Source organism: Gopherus flavomarginatus, chromosome 11 (assembly GCF_025201925.1).
Source record: "Gopherus flavomarginatus isolate rGopFla2 chromosome 11, rGopFla2.mat.asm, whole genome shotgun sequence".
NCBI lineage: Eukaryota > Metazoa > Chordata > Testudines > Testudinidae > Gopherus > Gopherus flavomarginatus.
In genome coordinates this window covers 608,069-633,156 of record NC_066627.1, presented here as the reverse complement: position 1 = coordinate 633,156, position 25,088 = coordinate 608,069, and the positions used below count along the sequence as shown (strand labels likewise).

General features: G+C 50.5%; 2 protein-coding genes, 1 long non-coding RNA gene and 3 gene segments (V, D, J or C); 1 reads left to right on the top strand and 5 right to left on the bottom strand.

Moving 5' to 3' along the window:
* The window catches only part of LOC127031398 (uncharacterized), a 414,252-nt gene that overhangs the window by 153,959 nt on the left and 235,205 nt on the right, over positions 1-25,088 (bottom strand). For both annotated transcript variants that reach the window (XM_050918174.1, XM_050918173.1), the window contains one exon: positions 7,062-7,078. In XM_050918174.1, the coding sequence (XP_050774131.1) occupies positions 7,062-7,078 (17 nt within the window). The remainder of the gene's footprint in view (positions 1-7,061; positions 7,079-25,088) is intronic.
* The window catches only part of LOC127031428 (uncharacterized), a 298,017-nt gene that overhangs the window by 129,172 nt on the left and 143,757 nt on the right, over positions 1-25,088 (top strand). The window lies entirely within an intron of this gene.
* The window catches only part of LOC127031408 (T cell receptor alpha variable 27-like), a 125,980-nt gene that overhangs the window by 13,453 nt on the left and 87,439 nt on the right, over positions 1-25,088 (bottom strand). Inside the window, 1 exon segment of the V gene segment in view lies at positions 21,608-21,791. Coding sequence covers positions 21,642-21,791 — 150 coding nt within the window.
* The window catches only part of LOC127031404 (T cell receptor alpha variable 38-1-like), a 255,799-nt gene that overhangs the window by 208,282 nt on the left and 22,429 nt on the right, over positions 1-25,088 (bottom strand).
* Positions 5,646-25,088, bottom strand: part of LOC127031402 (uncharacterized) — a 119,427-nt gene continuing 99,984 nt past the window's right edge. The window contains exons 2-3 of the mRNA XM_050918176.1: positions 6,103-6,155; positions 5,646-5,957 (exon numbers count right to left, since the gene is read on the bottom strand). Coding sequence (XP_050774133.1) covers positions 5,659-5,957; positions 6,103-6,155 — 352 coding nt within the window. The 3' untranslated portion in view covers positions 5,646-5,658. The remainder of the gene's footprint in view (positions 5,958-6,102; positions 6,156-25,088) is intronic.
* LOC127031406 (T cell receptor alpha variable 4-like) lies at positions 7,295-21,502 on the bottom strand. The segment is given in 2 exon segments: positions 7,295-7,923; positions 21,302-21,502. Coding segments are annotated over 2 exon segments (501 nt in total).

Sequence of the window (25,088 nt, the reverse complement as noted above, 5' to 3'; positions counted from 1 at the left end):
CGCATGTGGGAAGGTTTATGTAGCCCACACCCTTTGCCACCCCAGTACCCCTGGGGTTCAAGCTGGGATTGGGTCTTTTCCCAGCCCTCTGGTCTGTGATTCGGGCTCCCTTGGTTAAGAGCCCCCATCTTGGCCTTTGCCAGCTCTGGGCTTGGGCAGCCGCTTCCCACTCTGTGGCCCAGACACAACACCTCTGCCGTCCCCCCTTGCACTTTCCAGCTTTTAACGTCAGTCCCACCTCCTTGAGGCAGCCCAGCCCCCTCTTCACCTGGGACACCTGTTCCTCCCAGGTCTGGCTAAAGATGCACATGTTATCAGTGTCTGCCCGGGCCAAGTTCTCCATCCCCCTCTGCTTGTCTAGAATCTCCCCAGGCCTAGGCATGGGGTTGGCACCAGACACTGTGATGGCTTTAAGCTTTTGATAGCCCCCGTAAAACCAGATCATCCTGTCTCCCTTGGGGATCAGCCCCAAGGGTGAGGCCCATGGGCTGTAAAACAGCTGGATCCCATCTAAAGCCAGCAGGTCCTTGACCTCTCTCTCCAGGTTCTGGGCTGCTTTCCCAGTGACTCTGAATGGGGAACACCTGATGGGGAGATTGGCTCCCACCTCAGGGAAGAGATCCCCCAGGGGGTCTTCCCCCTTCTCCTCCCAATCCTTCCTTTCCGGGTCCAGGGGTCCCCTCACTCTCCTCCCATCCAGCAGCTTGAACGGGAAGAACCCTGTGGATTCCTGGGGCACCACCAGCTGCCTCCCAATTCCCCCCAGTTCTACTTCCCCTTCGGGAGCCCATTCCCGGTACAGGAATCCCTTCTCCTGCAGGACTCTTTCCCTGCAGCCTTCCCCAAGGGGGTTTGCAGCGCTGTGGCCAGCAAGTTCCCTCAGCTTCTCCAAGGAGGGATCCCTCTGCAGCTCGGTCTGGAATTCAGCGGCTGGGGCAGGGAGTGGGACCTGCTCCCTTTCGCTGGCTGGGCCGGGGGTCACAGCCCCCCTGAGCCCTGTCCCTGGTAGCTTCCTCCCTGCTGTGTAATCACTTCCCAGCAGCAGGTCTGGACCAGGCAAACCTGTTTGGCACCTGACCTGCCCTGCCTGGGTGTCCCCCCACTCAGCTGGGGTCTCAGCTCCCCCCGTGCTCAGTGCTGCCCTTGCTGTCCCAGTGGGGCCAGGCAGCGAGCTCTTTGCTCTGGTCCCAGCATCAGAGCCAGCGTGAACCCCGTCTCCGGTGTGCAGGGGAGTGGGGAGCATCTTTCCCTCCCACTCAGCCCCAGGGGGCTGGTTACAGGTAGGCAGGTATCCTGAGCCCTGCAGCCCCTCCCTCCTGCCAGCCAGGTTATTTGCATTTTCACTAACCATTTCCATCCTAGCCAATTGGTTCCCTGGATTTGAATTCAAACCCTCGGCCGTTACAGGAGCGGGGCCTGGATCCTGTCCCATGGGGAGACAGTCAGCCCCCAACAGGGCCTCCCAGCCGATATCCTGGAGAACCCCAACGACCAGCCAGCCCGACCCCTCCTGGATCTGCACAGGGATCTGGGCCATAGGCAGGGCGAGGGGCTTCACCCCAGGGAACTTCACCCAGGTCCCACAGTCCCTCAGCATCTGGGGCTGCACCACCACAGTTCCCTCTGTCCCAGGGTCTCGCCCCCGCAGGCGTGTTTCCCCACTGACCCCTGGGCAGCCCCCTATGTCTCTCTGCTCCACCATCACCAGTCCACGCTGCTGCTGCTTCTCCTGCAGCTTTTCCTCGGGCTCTTGCTCTCTCTCACGGTCCTCTTGCTCTCTCGGGCTCTGCTCCCATCCCATCCGTCTCCGATCCCCTTATGGGAAGCCCAATCATGAAGACCCTCGTCTGATTGGGGACCAGATTCTCGGGAATGCCTGGCTGCTGCTCCAGCTGCTCCCAGATTCTCTTGTAGCCCCATCGGGGTCAGGAATCTGCTCCTCAGAGTGGTCCTCCTCCTCCTCCAACTGCACGATTAACTGTGCCTTGGTGAACGTCCCCATGCGTAACCCTCTTTGTGCACAGGATCACAATGTCCTTCTTAAGGAGATGGTGATAGGCCATCACTTCACCATTCCCAAGTGGCTCTGGACTCACAGGCCTGTGTGCTCTTGGCTCTCCCATGGTTTCCAGGAAGAACCCCTGGTGTGCCAGCCCTTCTCGTGATCACCACCTCTTTGCCAGGGTCGAGCTGCAGACTCCTCCGCCCCGGGACTGCTCCTGCAATCCCCAGGAGAACCTGCTACTGCAAAAATCCTTCTCTCTCCCAGGGTCGAGTGGCAAGCTCCTCTGCCCCTGAGACTGCTCGCTGCCGTCCTCAGGGGGACCCCGTTACTCCAACAGTCCTTCTCGCTGGTCACACACTCCCAGAGGTTAACTGCCCCCTGAAACCATCCCTCTCTGAGCCTTCAGCACTCCTGGTCCTCATTATCCCTCCTTTGTTTTACTGCTCCCCAGTCACTTACTGCAAGCAGCGCCATTCACGGGGTGCAGTACATCCCAGCGCTGCCACCAGTTGTCACGGAGTCACCGGGCGATGCTCTGGAACTGCTCCCCACCAAGCCAGGCAGGACTTTGGGGAGCCTCCTCTCCCTTGGAGCAGACTTGTTCAGAGCAAGAAGCTCACACGGCTTCACCTCCTGGGTCTCTCCTTGGAGCATTCAGCATTCTCTGCCCCTCTGTGCGCTTCCCACAGCGAGCCCGCCCCAGCGGGGTCCTGGGAAAGCCACCAGGTCCTGCACCCCCACTTTTCAGTCAGACATGACTCTCAGCCAGCCAGTAACACAGAGGTTTATTCGATGACAGGAACAGGGTCTAAAACAGAGCTTGTAGGTACAGAGAACCGGACCCCTCGGCCGGGTCCATTTTGGGGGTCAGTGAGCCTGACCCCCACGTCTGCCCTCAGCCAGCTCCAGACTAACAACCCCTCCCAGCCCCTCCTCTCTGCTCAGCCCCTTTCCCAGGCCAGGAGGTCACCTGATCCCTTTGTCTCCAACACCTTCAGCTGGCACCTTTGCAGAGGAGGGGCCCAGGCCATCAGTTGCTAGGAGACAGAGTGCCAGGCATTTAGGTGCACTGGCCCTTTGCTTTGCCAGATACTTAAGAACTGCCATGGGGACACTGAGGCACCAACACAGTACTCAGAGAAAACATTAAGAACTTTCCCAGTTCGTCACAGTGCCCAAATCTCTTTTAAGTTAATTGGGATTTGATCGTCCTTTGAAAATTCCAGTATCAATATGCCTCTGGGAGCTATTTTTTCAGTTATGCCTAACTCTTCTTAGGATACAGTGGTGTTTGCCCCAATTCTGTCTGATTAAGTCCATGCACTGAGGGCTGAAGTAAGACCTGAATGGTGCAAAGGCCTTTTTGCTGATCAACTGAACATTTTCAGCTATGATTTTCAAAGGAGCCATTGGGAGATAGGCACTTAAATCTCCCTTGAATTTCAATAGAATGTGGGTGCCTAGTACCATGAGGAACCTGTGACAATTCCAGCCTTCACAACCAGGGATTTATTCAGCAGGTTCATGGATTTGTACGGCCAGAAAGGACCATTATGATCATGTGATCTGCTCTCCTGTATCACGCAGGCCAGCGAATTTCAGCCAGTGCTCCCTACGCCTGAGCTATAGTGTGTCCTTCAGAAAGAGAATTCCAGTCTGGGTTTGAACCATCCAAGTGATGAAGAACCCACCACCTCGTTAGATAAGTTGATGCAATGAGTAACTGAAACACTCTTGAAAATTTTCACCTACTTTCTAGCCTGAGCTTGTCCTACTTCAGTTTCCAGCCATTGGATCTCAGCATATTTTCATAGGTGGCATTCTGGTCATCTTTTTTTTTGTTTGTTTTGGGTGGCAAAAGCCTAGATTCAGCCCTGGCAACAGCAGCACATTGTGCATGAGGGCACCCTCAGGTCACTGCGGTTCATGCCGCGGGTGAGCAGCATCCGCACCTTGTGGCTGGGCTGGGCAGGCTCCAAGCGGGGGACACTCAGGCTAGGGGACACCCAACATGGCAGAGGGAGCCACCTGCAGATGCCACAGGGCATTCACTTCCCATTGCCACAGCCGGGGCTGAGCAAAGCAGCCTGATCTGCCCAGGGACTGGGGCAGGATGGCCAGAAGCAGCAGCAGCAGCAGCAGCGGGGCCATAGAAGGTGTGGCACTGCCATGTGGGCCCCGCATCCTGCTCTCTGGGCCTCTGCTCTCCCTGGGGCTACCCTGCCCCAGCTTCTCAGCCCCCTGCCGGGGCAGTCCCCCAGCTCTGCCCTCCCATGTCCCGGCCAGTCCTGGAGACAGAAGCCCTGGCCGGAGGGACCCTGCTGAGGCATGGCCCAGGATCCCTGCTGCTTACCCCGACCCTGCCAGACCTGACCAGCTGGAGGAGAGGGGAGAGCGGGCAGAGTCAGCACTGGTGGGGGCAGGGCTGGGGTAGCAGGGTTGTGGGTGGAAAGGGATGTGGTTGGGGGAGAGCCCAGAGCTGGGGTGGCAGGGCATGTGGGTGGCAGAGGGCACTGGTGGAGGGGTGAGAGCCCAGGGCTCAGATGAGGGCAGCCAAAAATTTTTTGCTTAGGGTGGCAAAAAACCTAGAGCCTGCCCTGAGAAAAATCAGTACTTGGTCCTGCTAGTGAAGGCAGAGGGCTGGACTTGATGACCTTTCCTGGGTCCCTTCCAGTTCTATGAGATAGGCATATCTTCATATATTAAATCTTCTCCCAGTAAAGGTCCCAGGACCGCCCAGAGGATTCCGGGGGTCTGGGGTCTTTGGCGGCGGGGGACCCTTTCGTTCGGGACCCACCACCAAAGTGCCCTGAAGACCCGCGGGCGGGCCCCCCCGGGCCCCCCCTACCAAGCCCGCCCCCCCTACCAAATTCCGCAGAAGCGGGACTCACCGCCAAAGTAATTCGCCTGCGGGGGGGCTCTGCCACGGGTCTGCGGGGCACTTCGGGGGCAGGTCCCGGAGAGGAAGGACTCTCCGCCGGCGAAAACCGGGAGCGGAAGAAGCTCCCGTGCCCGGAACCCACAAGAGTTTTCCGGGACCCCAGGAGCAAGTGAAGGACCCCTCTCCAAGGGCCTTGAAAAACTCTCGTGGGGGTCCCTGAGAGGCCCGGGGCCTGGGGCAAATTGCCCCTGTTGCCCCCCCCCCCCCGGGCGGCCCTGTCGCCCTTCCCCTTTCTCTTCCAGCGCCCCTTTGTCTTCCGCCTCACGGACACACACGAGCACCCAGCCCCGCAGTAGGGGATTGATTGTACGTGAGCGGGGGCTGCCTCTGGCTGTCCCACTGTGTCTCTCCGAGCACAGTAAGACAGGCTGCGTCTGCCAGCCGCACCCTGCGCAGGGCGAAGGGGCTGTGTTCTTTATCTTTGGAGATGTGCAAAGGGATTTTTTGGTTTGCTTGTGCCATGGTTTTACCGTTTTACTGGGCTTCAGATTTCTCTCCGAAGAGGATTTTCTTAGAGCTTTGCCAACGCATCAAATCTCACTAGTCGCCTCGGTTAATAATTAGACGCACAGAGACCTTTGTAGATTTGGCCCTAATTGTTTTATTAATTTCTTTTTTCTTCTCCGATCACCCTTGCTTCTCACCCTCCACCCACCTCCCGGAAACACAGCCCACATCCCCCCCCCATTTGTGCGGAGGCCGCCCCTGGCTGTCACACTGTGTCGCTCAGAGCACAATAATACACCGCTGCATCTGCCAGCCTCGCCCTGCGCAGGGACAATGTGCTGGATTTTCTGTCTTCAGGAATATGCAGAGCTCCCTCTGGGTTGATGCTATTAAAGATTCCCTGGTACCCCGAGACTATATACCGGGGCCCTCGGTTCGGGAGCCGCTGGTACCAAACTATAGTTTCAGTGATGATAGACCCGAGAGAGCCTGTGAGGTTCAGTTCGGCTCCCTCCGAGCGCTCTGCGGAGCGCGGCTGCCGGATCTCGGCTCTGCCCGAAGCGCCTAGGAGAGAAACCGCAGCACAGAATTAATTTTTTATGTCGCCAAACCCCGTCCTCTCCCTGTGACTGTGGGGTGGTCAGAAGAGCTCAGAAGGGAGAACGCGGAAGGGGAGAGAGAGATTGGAACATTTTGGGAACTTACTGACCTGAAACAAAAACCAGCACAAGCGCCGAGCCCAGCACCGGTACCATCGTCACAGGGGAATCTTGGTGTCTCTGCTCCTCCCGGGGATCAGCCCTAGTCTCGCTGCCTTGCCTCTACTGAAATGGGCGAGACAGAAGCGTTGCCCCTTTCCTATAGCGGGGAGGACTAAAGAACAGGCAAAGATGCTGCTGCCGGAGCTGGAGGTGTGAGGGACTGGCGGGGAGGAGCGTAAACACCTTTCTCTCTCTCTGTATCGCTCTGCTTTGCTGGGTAACTGCCTCACTGCGTCTGGCTGCGCAGGCGGCGGGCTCGGGGGAACCAGCCTGCACTAACAGGGAGGCGAATCCGCAGACCGGGGTGTCATTATGTCTAAACAGCGACGACTTTTGCTTGTACTGCACCGATCCCTGGCGGGAGACGGCCCGAGTTCCCAGCAAGTGAAACCAGGAAACTGTCTCCATCACATTCCCCAAGGGAGTTCTCCGCAGAATTCACTGGCGACTTGTGAAAGGGAGGAAGTTATCGGGCTGCGCAGTGAAACCTTACAAATTAATTCCGAATTCGCGCTAGGTGGTGGGAGATGATTAAATCACATTCTGCTTTACTAGCCAATCCGTGTGTAAATCGTCTTTTCCAGTAACCAGTGTGGCCACCCCGCAGATGCAAGACAAGGATGGTTTTGATAGACAGATGGATGGAGAGATAGATAGATGGGTGCATACGGGGACAGATAGATAGATAAGAACATAAGAACGGCCACTCTGGGTCAGATCAAAGGTCTATCTATTCTGTCTTCTGACAGTGACCAGTGCCAGGTGCTTCAGAGGTAATGAACAGAGCAGGGCAATTATGGAGTGATCCATCCCCTATCATTCAGTCCCTGGCAAACAGAGGCTAGGGTCACCATCCCTGCCCATCCTGGCTAATAGCCATTGATGGACCTGTCCTCCATGAACTTACCTAGTTCTTTATTGACCCTGTTATAGTCTTGTCCTTCACAACATCTTCTGGCAAAGGTTGACTGTGCGTTGTGTGAAGAAATATTTCTTTGTGTTTGATTTGTCTGCTGCCTAGTAATTAATAAATAGATAGATGGGGTGCATTGGGGAGTGAGAAAGAGAGATGGAGGTATATGGTGATAAATAGTTGGATAGATAACATATCTATCCATCTAGATAATGTGCTTGCTGATGTCTTGGAAAAGTTTATTTACTTCCATGGTTTACTCTTCCCTTTATTGTTCTTCATTCCCTCTTAAGGCGGACTTCTTAGAAATTTTCCAAAGTACCACATCTCAGTAGTCACATGCATAAATAGTTAGGCGCATAGAGACATTTTTGTAAATTTGGTCCTAATTGTTTTATTCCTCCCTTTTTGTTCTCCCTGGTCCTCCCTCTCCCCCACATCCACAGAAGAGTTCCTCACCATCTGCTCACACCACCCCCCCACACACACTCAGCCCTGGAGTAGGGGTGGGATATTTATTGCCCGGGGGCTGCCCACTGGTTATCACATCATGTTGCTCCGATCACAGAAATACACCACAGCACACCACAGAAATACACCAGCCTCACACGGTGCAGGGCCAGGGTGCCGGACACTTTGTCAGCGGAGATGTACAGAGCTCCCTTCGGTTCGGGGCTATTAATGGTTTCCTTGTATCCGGTAAGTGCAAACTGGGGTATTGGGTTTGGGAGCTGCTGGTACCAGATTGTGCTGTCACTCGCCTTGGCGGCATGGTGGGAGCAGGTCAGGTTCAATTCGTCTCCATCCAAAACTTCTGAGGACCACGGCTGTTGGATCTTGGCTCTGCCCAGGACCACTAGGAGAGAAAACCAGCAAGATAATTGATTCAGTGGGCCTGAAACTTCTGGGGAACCCTAGGGGTAAATCCCCTTCTCCAGCCTCCATCCAGTGACTGCCCCGGATGTTTCCAAGGGTGATAGGGGGTGGGAGGGGAGCAGTGTTTTCCCCAGGAATTGAAATTAGGGAGAGTGTTGGAATATTTGGGGGAAGGGTGAGGGTCGACAAGGGTTGAGACTGTTAGGGAAAAGGTGGGCTGTATGGCACCAGAGTAAAAACTGAAAAATGTTTCACAACCATTTTATTAGATTTAACTCATGTTTTAAAATCATCACACAAATTAAACTTGGCTACTTAAGCCTACTATGAAGCACTATATCTACATCCTTCTTGGTCTCTTGTTGTAATTTTGCACTCTTTGGTGGCTCCTTGTGTGTCTGGTACTTCCAGTCCTTCATGATATGCTCATGATCAGGCAGAAGGCAACTTCTTTCAGAACACAAAATTCTATTCAGTCAGGAAAAAGAACGCTCAACTACTTGTCATGACGGGGAGGAGCAAGAGATGAATTCCTACCTTTTTCAGGAAACAGGACAAAGATCAGGTCGAGCCACTAGTGATGATAAAGAAGTTGAAGTTAAATCTTCATTCGTTCATCATATGCTATTCCACCCTGTGTTCAAAATTCTCTATTCTGTCCTCATCACATAGCAGCCCTATTGCAGATGGTGCCTCACTCCACTCAACTGTAGGTGTTGTATAGGAAAGCAGTCTGTAAAAGCTACATGGAGGTTGAGTAGAATCCAGAAATCGCTGTTGTAGATTTGTAAGAATCAAGTCTGTGTACTTTTTCAGCTGGCTTAACAAACACTTCTTGTCCCTTTCACTTAAGGAGTCAATATAAGTACCTTGAAGTCTTTGCTTCTTCCAGTACTTTTTCAATGGATAGCTCTCTGATAGATCCAAGGGTAGCTTTTATTGCTGGACACAGATCTACTACTGTTGTAACAGATGCCTGGATGGCATTGTTTAATGACCCAAGTGGTTTCAACAGTAGACTTACAAGAGAGAGAATGGCAATAGTCTTCTCTGAACATAGTAGCAAAAGTAGTCCACCAGCCTCACTGCTTAGATCCATCTCATCTTGGTAGATACTTTCCAAAGTCAGTAATAATGGTTGAAGTAATTTTAAGACAACAGCCAAGAATCACTCATGAGAAAGCCAGCAGGTTTTCCCAGGTTGGACTAATTTGAACTTCAATCCCAGTGTATCTTCTATTTGTTTCCAAAATGTTCAGTCCTTTTGGACTCTTGCTGAAAAAAAGAGTATAAAAAGCCATTAAATTTATGGTGCTTTAATGTCTTCTGAAGATTCTGCAGCTTGTACTAGCACTAGCTGAAGTACATGGCCTCTGCAGTGCGTATAGTTGAGATTAGAGTTACACTTTCTCTAAGCAAAGCTTCTACTCCAGTATGTCTTCCAGAGAAGTTTGTAGCTCCATCAAATGCACAAGCAGCCATCTGTCTGGGGTTCAATTTACAAGCATTTAACTCTTCTAAGATGCCACAGATGCAGCTAATATGTCTTTTATAACCCGAACATCGAGAAATGCATCTACTGGCCTCCCACGGACATCAAGATAACATATGCAACGACTTAATATTTGATGTCTATTTGCATTGGTGCTTCATCAGCCATGTATGCACATGTTTTGAATGTGGTGAGGAAGTTCTTCACTTTTTCATCTGCTGAGTCACTGTTACACCGCATGCTTCTAGAGAGTCAGCTGAGTTTTTTCAGAAAGATAGCAAGCATTTGCCAGTCTTGTTTGAAACCAGTGTCCAACTTCAGGATTAGCAAGTGACAATGCACTTATCATTGGTGTCCAGTTTGTAGTGTGTGGTATCTCTTGCTTAAATAGAAAGTATGATGCAACAGCCATGTTGGTTCACATAAACTGAGTTAACAGCCTCATTAAGTTCTTCTAAAACTGGCTTTGACACTGACTGGCTTATAAGGCTTTCTGCATGTTGATGCAGTCCAGAGGTATGGTGTTTTGTAGCCTTTTCATATAGATTGTCAGTATTGGCTTAGCTGTTCAGTCTGGCAAACCAGGCTCCTCAACTTTTACTATATAAATCCATGGTACATCCACATCTTGAATACTGCGTGCAGGTCTGGTCACTCCATCTCAAAAACGATATATTGGAATTGGAAAAGGTTCAGAGAAGGGCAACAAAAATGATTAGGGGTATGGAACAGATTTCACATGAGGAGAGATTAAAAAGACTGGGACTTTTCAGCTTTGAAAACAGACAACTAAGAGGGGATATGATAGAGGCTTATAAAATCTTGACTGGTGTGGATAAAATGAATAAGGAAGTGTTATTTACCCCTTCACTTAACACAAGAACCAGGGGTCACCCAATGAAATTAATAGGCAGCAAGTTTAAAACAAACAAAAGGAAGTATTTCTTCACACAAGTCACCCATGGAACTTTTTGCCAGGGATGTTGCGAATGCCAAAATTATAAGAAGATTGAAAAAAAAGCTAGATAACTTCATGGAGGACAGGTCCATCAGTGGCTATTAGCCAGGATGGGCAGGAATGCAACACCATACTTGCCAGAAGTTGGGAGTGGACGACAAGGGATGGATCATTTGATGATTCCCTGTTCTGTTCATTCCCTCTGGGGCACCTGGCACTGGCCACAGTTGGAAGACCAGATACAGGTATAGATGGACCATTGGTCTGACCTAATATGTCCATTCTTACATAAAAATAATTATAATAATCAAAAAGTTTAGTACAGAAACTCCCCAAGAAAATGACCTCTTGAGATAGCAACTATGTGAGGTAATGACCTTGGCAAATAATGCATTTTAAAAATCTTGGCCTACTGGGAAATGTATTTGTGATGAACTGGGAATGTTCTTAATGTTTTCTCTGAATACTGTGTTGGTGCCTCAGTGTCCCCTAGGCAGTTCTTAAGTATCTGGCAGAGCAAAGGGCCAGTGCACCTAAATGCCTGAAACTCTGTCTCCTAGCAACTGATGGCCTGGGCCTCTCCCCTGCAAAGGTGCCAGCTGAAGGTGTTGGAGACAAAGGGATCAGGTGACCTTCTGGCCCGGGAAAGAAGCTGAGCAGAGAGGAGGGGCTGGGAGGGGTTGTTAGTCTGGAGCTGGCTGGGGTCGAGGAGTGGAGGGCAGATGTGAGGGGTCTGGCTCACTGCCCCCCAGAATGGACCCAGCTGAGGGGTCCAGTTCGCTGTACCTACAAGCTCTGTGTTAGACCCTGTTCCTGTCATCGAATAAACCTCTGTGTTACTGGTTGGCTGATTCACGTCTGACTGCAAAGTGAGGTTGCAGGACCCTGTGGCTTCCCCAGGACCCCGCTGGGGCAGGCTCGCTGTGGGAAGCGCAGGGAGGGGCAGAGGATGCTGATGCTCCAAGGAGAGACCCAGGAGGTGAAGACGTGTGAGCTTCTTGCCCTGAACAAGTCTGCTCCAAGGGAGAGGAGGCTCCTCAAAGTCCTGACTGGCTTGGTGGGGAGCAGTTCCAGAGCATCGCCCCGTGACTCCGTGACAGTATTTATACAAGTTTCCCAGTCGCAAATCTAGCATTCTGGAGCAAAGTCACTAAAACATAGTCCAATGCTTTGGCCGCTATTGTTTGTCATGCCATCGTTCACTCTATTGCTTCATCTCATGTCCCTGCACTGTCACTTTCTGCTGCCACCTGTCACTGTGACCTCTGGGAGTTGGTCTCTCGAGGTTCCAACAGCTCTCAGTGATGATAGCTGAGCTCTCAGCAGGAGAACCTCCCTGTTAATGCAGTCCGGGCTGTCTCCTCCACAGAAACGCTGTCCTGCAGCATGTCTAAGCAATTAGGCCTGATTATCAGTGATTTCAGCTCAGTGGTAACTTAACAAACCAAAAGACTCTCTATGGAGCCTAATCAGCTCTGTCTTTAAACAGTGGAGAGGGACAGGTCAAATAGTGCCTGTGACTCTTAGGCAGAGCCCACCCCACCAAGCAAAACACCTGTCTCCTACCCATTCCTTCCACTGCGATCTGGCATCCAAATCCCCCGCTTAGCGAGTGCAGTTCAGTCGAGAGTCACCAGTGCTTAATTTGTAATGAAAAAGGTGTCACAGCTCAAGCAAGTTTGTTACTTTCGTAACTGATGTCACAATCCCAGAGGTCCCAGGGCTATGAACCGCCGAGCCTAGAGGTGCCGGGGCTGAGTCCTGGCACAAATTAAGCACTGAGGGAGACCCTCTCATGCAGTTAGGCTACATACCGTTCTGCTGCCCTTTACTCAGACAATAAGGAGAACAACATTTCATGATCCCACATTTAACACTTCAGTGATTTGTGACCCAACATCAGCCAAAATCGATCACTTGGGCAGCACAGCTCTGTCTGCTGGACACCTTGGCACAGTGGATGAGTTCATGTAAATACAGGCTGGTCCTGAAGCCTTTCCTCCTCCCCTAGCTCCGCACTAGCTGTCAGGGAGAGCTCAGTCAGACCTTGCTTACAAATCATCATTTGAAAATATTAGCTAGGCCAATATAGTCAAAACGAATGTGCCAACATTGTTATAAATAACAGCTGTATGAGGAAGCTGCTCTTTGGTCATACTTTTCAAACCCATTATGCTTTCTCAGGTACAAGTATTTTCTCACATACCGTGCATGCTTTTAAAGTGTGTATGAATGTTTGAATTTTAATTCAAATTTCCAACCAACAACTAAATTGGCAACACTGCATGAAACTGGGGGGAGGGGGTGTTGGGGACATGTAGGGAGGTCTAGGGAACTCCCTGGAGAGAGGTGTGACAGGATTGATAGAGAAGAGGAGTGTCTGATAGAGAAGGTGTGTGTTTGTGAGATGGAGGGTGGGGTAGAAGAGAGGGGGGTGTCAGCGTGAGATGGGTGGAGGGTGAGGTAGTGGACAGAGGGTGTCAGGGTGAGATGGAGGAGGTAGGGTAGAGGAGACAGGGTGTCAGGGTGAGATGAAGGGTGAAGTAGAAGAGGGGAGTGTCAGGGTGAGATGGAGGGTGGGGTAGAGAAGAGGGGCTGTCAGGGTGAGATGGATGGAGGGTGAGGTAGTGGACAGAGGGTCTCAGGGTGAGATGGAGGGTGGGGTAGAGGAGAGAGGGGGTGTGAAGGTGAGATGGAGAGTGGGGTAGAGGAGAAGGGGTGTCAGGGTGAGATGAAGGGTGGGGTAGTGGAGAGGGGGTGTCAGGGTGAGATGTATGGAGGGTACGGTAGTGGAGAGAGGGTGTCAGGGTGAGAAGGAGTGTGGGGTAGAGGAGGAGTGTTAGAGTGAGATGGATGGAGGGTGAGGTAGTGGAGAGGTGGTGTCAGGGTGAGATGGAAGGAGCGGGGTAGAGGAGAGAGGGGGTGTCAGGGTGAGATGGAGGGTGGGGTCAGAGCCTGCTTTAGGAAGTGCGGGGCCCAATTCGAACAGTTTCGATGGGGCCCCAGTAGAGATGACTGAAAAAAACACGTGGGGCTTGTACTCACTGGGCGGTGCTCCGAGTCTTCGGCAGCACTTCAGCGGTGGGTCCTTCACTCACTCCAGGTCTTAGGTGGCACTGAAGGACCCGCCGTCGAAGAATCACTGAAGACCCAGAGCTAGTGAAGTACCCATAGTCAAAGTGCCGCCGAAGACCCAGAGTGCTGCTGGGTGACTAAAAATTAAAGAGGCACTTCTAGCCAGGAAAGGCATTATCACTGGGCTCAGGGCCCTCTTAGGCACGGTGCCAGATTCAGGGGAATTGGTGGAATAGGCCTAAAGCCAGCCCTGGGTGGGGTAGAGAAGAAGAGGCGTCAGCGTGAGATGGATGGAGGGTGAGGTAGTGGACAGACGGTGTTATGGTGAGATGGAGGGGGGATAGAGGAGAGAGGGGGTGTCAGGGTGAGATGGAGGGTGGGGTAGACGAGAGAGGGGGTGTCAGGGTGAGACGGAGGGGGTAGAAGTTGATAATGAGGATTAATACATGTCAGAAGAATTTTGGTTGGGTGGGTGGATGATGGGGCTGGATAGAAGATGCTCACTCAGAGGGTATGTCTACACTATGAAATTAGGTCGAATTTATAGAATTTGGCTTTTTTAATCATTTATATACAGTCAATTGTGTGCGTCCCCACCAAAAATGCTCTAAGTGCATTAAGTCTGCGGTCCACAGTACCGAGGTTAGCGTTGACTTCTGGAGCGTTGCACTGTGGGTAGCTGTGGGTAGCTATCCCACAGTTCCTGCAGTCTCTGCTGCCCATTGGGATTCTAGGTTCAGATCCCAATGCCTGATGGGGCAAAAACAGTGTTGTGGGTGATTCTGGGGAAATGTCATCAGGCTCCCCTCTCCCTCCCTCCATGAGAGCAATGGCAGACAATGGTTTAGAGCCTTTTTTCCTGGATTACCTGTGCAGATGCCATACCACAGCAAGCATGGAGCCCGCACAGCTGACCATCACCGTACATCTCCTAGGTGCTGACAAATGTGGGACTGCATTGCTACACAGCAGCAGCTCCTTGTCTTTTGGCAGCAGATGGTGCGTTACGATTGGTAGCCATCATCGTCATATTCCTGGGTGCTCTTTTAACTGACCTTGGTGAGGTCAGTCACGGGTGCCTGGGCAGACTCGTTCTGAGCACCCAGGAGATGACAATGGCTGGCTAGCAGTCAAACTGTACCGTCTGCTGCCACCCTAAACATGTAAAAGATAGATGGAATGGATCAAAACAAGAAATAGACCTGATTTGTTTTGTGTTCATTTTCTTCCTCCGGCCTTCTGTGAAATCAACGGCCTGCTAAACCCAAGGTTTTGAGTTCAATTCTTGAGGGGCCATTTTTGTGTGTGACAGTTGTTTGTGTTTCTCCGTCATGCAAAGCCACCCCCTTGTGGACTGTAATTCCCTGTAAGCCATGTTGTCAGTTGCCCCTCCTTCTGTCAGAGCAGATAAACATTTCGTGCCTTTTTTCAGCCCAGACGCCATAGCACTGGGATTATGGAGCCCACTCAGATCACAGCGGCAATTATGAGCACTGTAAACACCATGCACAGTATCATGGAGTATATGCAGAACCAGAACCTGACAAAGCAAAACCAACTGAGGAGGAGACAGCGCTGACGAGACTGATGAGGTCATAGACATGGACACAGACTTCTCGCAAAGTACGGGCTCTGGCAATGTGCATGTCATGGTGTTAATGGGGCAGGTTTGTGCTGTTGAACACCGATTCTGGGCCCAGGAAACAAGCACAGACTGGTGGGACCGCATAGTGTTGCAGGTCTGGGATGATTCCCAGTGGCTGCAAAACTTTCGCATGCGTAAGGGCGCTTTCATGGAACTTTGTGACTTGCTTTCTCCTGCCCTGAAGCACCAGAATACCAAGATGAGAGTAGCCCTCACTAGAGCCGGCTCTGGATTTTTTGCTGCCCCAAGCAATGGAAAAAAAAAAGGGTGGGGGAGCACGTCCACCAAAGCAGCAAAGGAGGGGGAACACGGCGCAGCTGGAGCGGCAAAGCTGGGGAGGGGAACAACACAAAAATGGCAAGACTGGAACAGCAAAGGAGGGGGACAACGGCGCAGCTGGCAAAGCAGGGGAAAAACAAAACAAAAAACTCTACAGGGCGGCCGGAGCCAGGGGACTTCCTTTGCTGCAGAGTGTGCCCCGGTCTGATAGGAGGGAAGGGGAGGGAGCGGGGGGGAGAGAGAAGGGGGGCAGCCAGTGCTTCAGCAGGGTGCTTCCCACGTGGCCCCAACCGCTGCGCTGCCTGCCCGGAGGGCTCAGTGTGGCTCTGGTCGGCGGGGAGGGAAGGACGCGGGCTGCCCTGCCAAGTTTGCTGCAGGGCGCTACCCTCCTCTGCACCGCCGCCCCCTACAGGGTGGCAGGAGAAGCGGAAAAAAATGGCCTTGCCTCCCAAGGTTTAGGCAGAAGCCGCCCCATAGACTCTGCTGCCCCAAGCACAAACTTGCTCAGATGGTGCCTGGAGCCGGCCCTGGCCCTCACAGTTGAGAAGCAAGTGGTGAGCTTGCAATGTCAGACAGCTACCAGTCAGTCAGGCATCAATTTGGAGTGGGCAAATCTACTGGGGGGCTGCTGTGATCCAAGTAGCCCATGCAATAAAAGATCTGCTGATATCAAGGGTAGTGACTCTGGGAAATGTACAGGTCATAGTGGATGGCTTTGCTGAAATGCGATTTCCTAACTGTGGTGAGCTGATAGATGGAACCCATATCCCTATCTTGGCACCGGAGCACCAAGCCAGCGAGTACATAAACTACAAGAGGTACTTTTCAATGGTGCTGCAAGCACTGGTGGATCACAAGGGACGTTTCACCAACATCCATGTGGGATGGCCAGGAAAGGTACATGACACTTGCGACTTCAGAAACTCTGGTCTGTTTCAAAAGCTGCAGAAGGGACTTTCTTCCGAGACCAGAAAACAACCATTGAGGATGTTGAAATGCCTGTAGTTATCCTTGGGGACCCAGCCTACCCCTTAATGCCATGGCTCGTGAAGCCATACACAGGCGGCCTGGACAGTAGTCAGGAGCTGATCAACTACAGGCTGAGCAAGTGCAGAATGGTGGTAGAATGTGCATTTGGACGTTTAAAAGTGCACTGGCACAGTTTACTGACTCAGATAGACCTCAGCGAAACCAATATTCCCATTGTTATTAGTGCTTGCTGTGTGCTCCACAATATCTGTGAGAGTAAGGGAGGGACGTTTATGGTGGGGTGGGAGGTTGAGGCAAAATGCCTGGCCGCTGATTACGCACAGCCAGACACCATGGCAGTTAGAAGAGCACAGCAGGACGCGCTGTGCATCAGAGAAGCTTTGAAAACCAGTTTCATGACTGACCTTGCTACAGTGTGAAAGTTCTGTTTTTTTCTCTGTGATGAACACCCCTCCGCTTGGCTCTCTCTACTTTCCTGTAAGCTAAACACCTTTCCCTCCCCCCTCAGATCACCGCTTGCAGAGGCAATAAAGTCATTGTTGCTTCACATTCATGCATTCTTTATTAATTTATCACACAAATAGGGGGATAACTGCCAAGGTAGCCCAGGAGGGGTGGGGGCGGAGGGAAGCACAGGGTGGAGTTGGGGAGGAGGGAAAGACAAGGCCACAGCGCACTTTAAAACTTAAACTTAAAAACTTATTGAAGGCCAGCCTTCTGTTGCTTGGGCAATGTTTTGTGGTCGAGTGGCTGGGTGGCCGGACATCACTCCACCATCTTCTTGGGTGTCTGGGTGAGGAGGCTATGGATCTTGGGGAGAAGGGTGGTTGGTTACACAGGGGCTGTAGTGGCGGTCTGTGCTTCTGCTGCCTTTCCCGCAGCTCAACCATATGCAGTTTGATGCTCCAGCAGTCGGAGCATCGACTCTTGCCTTCTGTCAACAAGCTGATGCCACCTACCCTCTTTAGCCCACCAGCTCTCCTCGCATTCCTGTTGTGCTTTCCTGCACTCTGACATCATTTGCATCTATGCATTCTGGTGTGCTCTGTCAGTCTGGGAGGACAGCAGTAGCTCTGAGAACATCTCATCCCGAATGCATTTTTTTCGCCTTCTAATCTTTGCTAGCCTCTGCGAAGGAGAAACATTTGCAGCTGCTGGGGGAAAAGGGAGATTGGTGGTGGAAAAGACACATTTTAGAGAACAATGGGGTCATTCTTTCCAGTTAAACCTTGCTGTTCACATTACACAGCACATGTGCTTACGTTACAAGGTAGCATTTTGCCTCTTATATTGAGGGCCTGCTGGTGTGGTGTGAGAGATCACTCCTGCAGTGCCAGGCAACAGAATTCGGCTTGCAGGCAGGCACGGTAAGTCACTGTCTTTTGGCTTCTTTAACTTTCATAACATGTGGGAATAGTTTCAAACAGCAGCGCCCTCATTTCCCATACCAAGCGGCCATTGGGTTTGCCATTTAAAATGGGTTTGCAATTTAAAAGGAAGGGCTGCAGTTTGTGGCTTTTCATGCAGCACAAACCCAAATAACCCCTCCCCCCCTGCCCACCATGCTATTCTTTGGGATGATCACTGCACCCCTACCCCCACCGTGTGGCTAACAGCAGGGAATATTTCTGTTCAGCTAGAGGCAAACAGCCCAGCAGAAATGGGTACCTCTGAATGTCCCCTTAATAAAAGAACCCTATTTCAACCAGGTGACCATGAATTATATCATTCTCCTGAGGATAACACAGAGAAAGATAAGGAATGCATGTTGTCTGAATGCCAGCAAACACTAGGATTTCCGCTCCATCCCCATACATTAAAGGACTTTTGCAGTAGCTGTACTGGCCATGAATGTCAGGGCAGAATAATCATTAAACACGCTTGCCTTTAAACTATGTGTAATATTTACAAAGGTACACTCACCAGAGGGCCCTTCTCTGCCTACAGGGTCCATGAGCATGCCTTGGGTGGCTTCGAGGGTACTGGCTCCAGGTCCAGGGCGAGAAACATATCTTGGCTGTTGGGGAAACTGGTTTCTCCACTTCCTTGCTGTGAGTAATCTTCAATCTCTTCGTCATCATCTTCATCATCCCCAAAACCCATCTCCGTGTTGCGTGATTCTCCATTGATGGTGTCAAAGCACAGGGTTGGGATAGTGGTGGCTCCACCCCTAGCATGGCATGCAGCTCAGCGTAGAAGCGGCATGTCTGGGGTTCTGATCCAGAGCGGCCATTTACCTCTCTGTTTTTTTGGTAGGTTTGCCTTAGCTCCTTAATTTTCACACTCACTGCTTTGTGTCCCTGTTATGGCCTCTGTCCTTCATGCTCTTTGAGACTTTTTCCAAAGTTTTGGCATTTCGTTTACTGGAACAGAGTTCAGCTAGCACAGATTCGTCTCCCCATACAGCGAGCAGATCCCATACCTCCCATTCGGCCCATGCTGGAGCTCTTTTGCGATCCTGGGACTCCACCATGGTCAACTCTGCTGATGAGATCTGCACTCACCTGCACCTTGCCATGCTGGCCAAACAGGAAATGAGATTCAAAAGTTTGCAGGCCTTTTCCTGTCTACCTGGCCAGTGCATCTGAGTAGAGAGTGCTGTCCAGAGCGGTCACAATGGAGCACTCTGGGATAGCTCCCGGAGGCCAATACTATCGAATTGCATCCACACTTCCCCAAATTCGACCCGGCAAAGCCGATTTCAGCACTAATCCCCTCATTGGAGGTGGAGTAAAGAAATCGATTTAAAGAACCCTTTAAGTCGAAAAAAAGAGCTTCGTCTGGTGGACGGGTCCAGGCTTAAATCGAGGTAACGCTGCTAAATTCGACCTAAAGTCATAGCGTAGACCAGGCCTAAGTTGTGTTATTTTTATGATGGAATGGTGCTTGCTGAAAGCCATTAACAGAATGAGAGGGTGAAACTGGGCCCTCACTCACAGCCGTACAGTAGCTCCAGAGTCACTCCGGTACAGTTATGGAGCTACTCTAGAATTACATCAGAGCAGGTGGAACTACACTCCTGGGGATTTGGGGTACAATTTTCAACAGTGCCTTCATGACTTAAAGGCTAAGTACCATTTTTCAAAGCGACTTTGGACCAGATTTTTAAAGGTGTCCTTATAAATGGGGGAAAATCTTGTTATGGGCTGAGCTAAAACCTTGTTCGAACTGATGTGTGAACATGCCCTTCACTCAAGAGAGAAACGCTTAAGGGACTCCACCTAAAACAAAGTCTAATAGAGGCTGCCCAGTTGGGGTGGGGCGGTTCCAGTGGATATTGTAAACAGTCCCCAGAACCTTGGCTTGCCTCCTTGCAGACTTTCCCTGGGTGCTCCCAGTTGTTGCAGGATATAATAGAATCACATCGAATGTTCTGTGCTCGCACAGCTCCCCCCAACACACACACACACACCGATTTTTCTGAAATGATGCCTGTGGGGCGCGGGAGTGGGGGTAGAACACAGAGAAACTGAAAACGGACAGGAACAGAGCAGACACTGAAAGCCAAGCAGCAGCCTGTGTTCTGTGCACAGCAGGTCCCTGGGGAAAGCCAGGGAAAGCCCTTCGTAACCTGGTGTTGGCAGAAGCAAGAAAATCTGTTTCCTGCTGTTTTATTCCTTCTGCATTGAGAGCTACAGGACTTTGCACGTTCTCTGTACATCAGTAAAATCACAGCAAATAAATACCTATTTCTGTTAGGGTTCCCTCCCCACTCTGAACTTTAGGGCACAGAGGTGGGGACCTGCATGAAGACCCCCTAAGCTTATTTCTACCAGCGTAGGTTAAAAACTTCCCAAGGCACAATTTCTCTCTGATACCTTGGATTAAGTAATGCTGCCACCACCAAGTGATTTAAGCAAACATTTAGGGAGGGCCACTTGGAGCCCTACCTTCCCCATATATCTCGCCAAGCCCCCACACCCCCTTTTCTGGGGATGCTTGAGAATAATCTCCTCCCCAATTGGTACAGGAGAACACAGACCTAAAGCCTTGGATCTTAAAACAATGAACAATCAATCAGGTTCTTAAAAGAAGAATTTTAATTAAAGCAAAGGTAAAAGAATTATCTCTGTAAAATCGGGAGGGTAAGTAAGTACTTTACAGAATAACAAAAGACTCAAGAACACAGAGGATCCCCCCTCTAGGCAAAACCTTAAAGTTACAAAACCAGGCATAAACCTCCCTCTTACACAAAGGAAAACACAAACCAAAATAAAAATAAACTAACGCCTTTCCTTGCTAAATACTTACTAACGCTATAGGAGTTGGATCACTTGCTTCCTTGGTCTGACTCCAGCAAGCACACAGGACAGACAAAGAACAGACAAAATAAAGCCCTTTTCCCCCTCCCCAGATCTGAAAGTATCTTGTCCCCTTATTGGTCTTTTTGGTCAGGTACCAGCTAGGTTACCTGAGCTTCTTAACCTTTTATAGATAAAAGGATTTTGTGCCTCTGGCCAGGAGGGATTTTATAGTACAGTATACAGAAAGGTGGTTACCCTTCCCTTTATACAATTACCAAGCCCGCAAATCCTGCACCTTGGCAGGGGGTCAGAGTAGATGCCCCCTGCTAATCTGTAACTGTAATTTCTCCTCCCAACAGGGACATCCACAGGGCCCCAGACTTTGACTTGATACTCTGGTCAAAACAGCATTTGGGAGCCCAAAGACTCAGACGGCAGGTGCCTAATGAGGTTTCCAAATGCAGCTAGGCCCTTAACTTCCAAGGAAGCCAATGGGAGCGGGGGGTTTTAGAAAATCCTACTATGCATCAGCAAGCTCTGTAGGCACTTAAGTAATTCTACAAATCTGGTCCCTCGTGTCTCTCTGTATCTTTAGGTCCCTAAATACCTTTTCAAATTTGACCCTTCGGAGCCTTCTTTTTATTGGAAGACAAGAGCAATTAGGCTTGTGATTACCTGAGTCGCTTTGGATACAGAGATTTTCAAAGGAGCCTAAGGGAGTTGGGAGCTTATTGCTCACTGGAGTTCCATGCGTCCTTTCTCCGGGCCCCTTTGAGGATCCAGCCTGTTGTTTGATTATCTGAGCTCCCTTCTCTTCCTGCCCAGGACTCTCAGACTCGGGAAGGTTTCTGGTCCGCTCGCCCTGCATTTCCTCTCGCTGTGTCTTTCACGGCGCAGTAATACACCCCTGAGTCCTCCACCACCACCTTGGTGATGCGCAGCGGGGCGGACCGGAGGGAGGGGTCAATGGACAGTTCAAACCGCTCCGACGTCTCCACGGACTTGTAGCCAGAGATCACAGCTCGAGGGGCAGCTCTGGGGCTCTGATAGTACCAAATAACTCTGTCATAGGCAGCGACACTGTGATTACAGGGGAAGTCAGCCCTGCCCCCTGCCAGGAAAGACAGCGCAGCAGGCTGAGAAACCTTCGTGTCCACCGCTCCGCCTGGGAGAAAAAAATAATAATAACAGAGCATGAAAATCCCCCAGACATAGACAGGGAAACTAGCAGCAGCAGCAGAGTGAAGTGTCATCGAGAAGGACACCCGGACACAGGTGAAAATTAATAAATACGGGAAGTAGGGGGAGGGATAATGCCCAGAAATGCCACGTGGGAATCTGACTCACTGGAAACAAGGATCAGCACAAGCGTGGAGACCCGGGTTTTAAGCATCTTCTCTGCCGAGATTCGGTGTCTCTGCGCTTCTGCACCGAGCGGCTCCGTTTTCTCTCCACTCAGGCACCCCCGCCCCCAGCCGTGTCAGGAGAAACGAATTAGGCCCTTTCCCCGCAGAGGGAAGCCGAGCTCTGCCTTATGAGGGCTGAAGGAATCCGGGAACGCTGCTTCTGCTCCGAATTAAATTGTGACTCCTGGCGTCAGGCATCAAATCTCTCTGTGCTTGGTTGGCAGCTGCCTTTCCGCTGCTCGGCTAAAAGTCTAGCAGGGCCCTGGAGGGGGCGGGGGCGGGGGCGCGGCGTGGGGAGGAGATGGAGCGAGAACTAGATGTCTAGAAACACCAGAAAGTGGTCTCGATTCTGGAGCGTTCCTGTCGGCGCGGCAGCGCCCTCTTTCGGGCTCTTGTGTGAACTGCACAGGGATACGGGGGAGCAGGAGTTCTGGCTTCCACAGAGGAGTCGCGGTTTGTAAAGGAAGGAGAGTGGGGGGAGGGACTGCCGCCTCCATCCATCCTTCTATTCTTCCAGCCCCAGTATCTGTATCTACATGTCTACATATAGATACAAATTGACATAGATCCTTCCATCAGCATCTGTTTATATAGTTTTCTTCACTCCCCGAATCTTAAAAAACAGGACAAGAAAGGCTAACAAAGAACTCCAAAGCAATATTACTGTCCAAATACATCAGAGGCTGAGATATGTCCCATTGGCAGACCTCTCTCTCCTTACAGGTGGATGGATAGATAGATAGATAGATAGATAGATAGATAGATAGATAAGAGGACTTGCCCCCCACTGACGTCTAAGAACTTGCATCTTTTTACCCTTTAGAGCGAGAAAATATTTGTTTCACTCAGAGAAAAGCAAAGTTGAGGAGAAGGCTCCAGTGTGTGACTGACTATGTAGATGTTTGACGTATGTAAGAACAACTTTGGTATATATGTGATTCTGGGTGTGAGAGACTTTGTGTGTGTGTGAACCGTGAGTTCACATATGTATGAATTTGTGTGTGTGTGTGTGTGTGAGAGAGAGAGAGAGAGAGAGAGAATGTGATGGGGGTGTGTGTGTGTGTCTGTATGTATGCAAAATTCATAAGTAGTTGTGTGTTCAAACAAAATGTCAGTGCCCAGGCTGAACTGAGGATGTGCCTTTATATTTGATGATAATAATCGAGTAAAACTGTGGTGGAAAACTCATGCACAATTTTTCATTAATTCCTGCAGCTGTTGAAGTGAAACGCCATGGCCTCCAGATAGCAGCACATGATCACAAGCCTGTTGTTCACTTTCAGAACAGGGTAAGACACATTTTGATTACAATTTTCTTTTCAGATCAACCCAGCAGGGCCTGAGGCAGCTCTGCTAGTTCACTCTCGGTTTTAGGTAAAGGAGAACCGCCTACTTTCAATGCGGTTTATAGTTCCGTGTGACTTGAAAACACAGGCTGAGAGTTTGAAACCAGCCGAAGGGAATTAGATGTCCGATTCCCATTAAAATTCATGCAGATTGAGCATACACATTTCCAAAGCAGTCTAAGGGAATTAGATGCTGAAATCCTATTGAATTTCAATGGAAGTTGATCCTCTAAATCCTCTAGGCCTGTTTGAAAATACCAGCCTCAGTATAAATCTGAGAGCACTCTTTCCAGGAATAACTCCTCTGCCCATATGGCGATGTTTGCCCCTATGTAGAGGGGCCAGTGTGAGCCCCAGGTCCCAATTAAGTCCATAAATTGAAGGCAGAAGTGAGGGTTAAGCATCCCTTGGGTTAAGTGTCACCCTAGGATGGAATTTCAGCTGGGATTTCCAAAGGAGCCTAAGGGACTTAGATGTTCAGCACTCATTGGATTTGAATAGACTCGGGGTCCCTAACTCCCCAAGGAACCCATCCCAGACTTCAACAGCCCCCAGTGAGATATTAATATATTGATTGATGGATAGATCCTAAAGTGAGAAGAGACCTTTGTGATCATCTAGTCCAAGGGTTCTCAAACTGGAGGTTGGGACCCCTCAGGGGGTTGCGAGGTTATTACATGGAGGGCCATGAGCTGTCAACCTCCACCTCAAACCCCGCTTTACCTCCAGCATTTATAATGGTGTTAAATATATAAAAAAGTGTTTTTAATTTATAAGGGGAGTCACACTCAGAGACTTGCTATATGAAAGGGGTCACCAGTAAAAAAGTTTGAGAGCCACTGATATAGTCTGACCTCCTTCATGAACATGACCAGATAATGATCCTCAGGGATTCCTGCACCCAGCCCATAGTTTGTGGCTGACACAGAGGAGAGACACCCAATCATGATTTAAAGATTTCAAATGATGGAGAATCCACCATCTCCCTGGGTAAGTTGTTTCAGTGTTTAATTACCTCTGCTGTTAAAAATGTGCACTTTCTTTCTAGTCTAAATTTGTCTCACCCCGGCTTCCAGACATGGGATATTTTTCTGCCTTTGTCTCGTTCCATCTCCTATTTGCAGCAAATTTCTGAGTACCATTTTGGTGCTGCCTTTTCCCAGAAATTAGGAAGAGGTTTTCATCTCCAGGAAGCCAGCTGTGGCAGGTCTCACCTCATTTCATAGCCCTCTACCCCCACCCCTATCCCTTTCCCGCATGTGCTCATCTCCTAACTTCACCTGCGGGAGTCAGTTTCTTACAGTAGCGAAGAGGTATCAAGTTTTTGTTCAGGGCTCCCTATTAATTTCAACACTGTGTGTATCTCTACTGAAAGCGCAGAAGTATATGGCCGCATCCCCCAACTCCAAAGCTGTGATCCTCAAACTGACGGAGCTTTTGGATTTCTCCAAATTGAAAAAAAATCTCTCCCCTGCCTCATTCCTCTTTTCTCCTCCAGAATGTTGCCAAGAAATGACCCTTTTCCCTGTGGGACTGTTTGTATCAATAAAAAATATAGCTGCTAGCCACAGTTTCATAAGTGCAGTCCAGGGAAACAGACGCATGCTCCACCCCTAACACTGAAGGCTGGGTCTGAGTTACAGTATCTTCCATGCTGGAGCCTGGCACAAGGAGAGGGGAAAAGAGAGGTTAGTGGGAGGATCCTGTCAC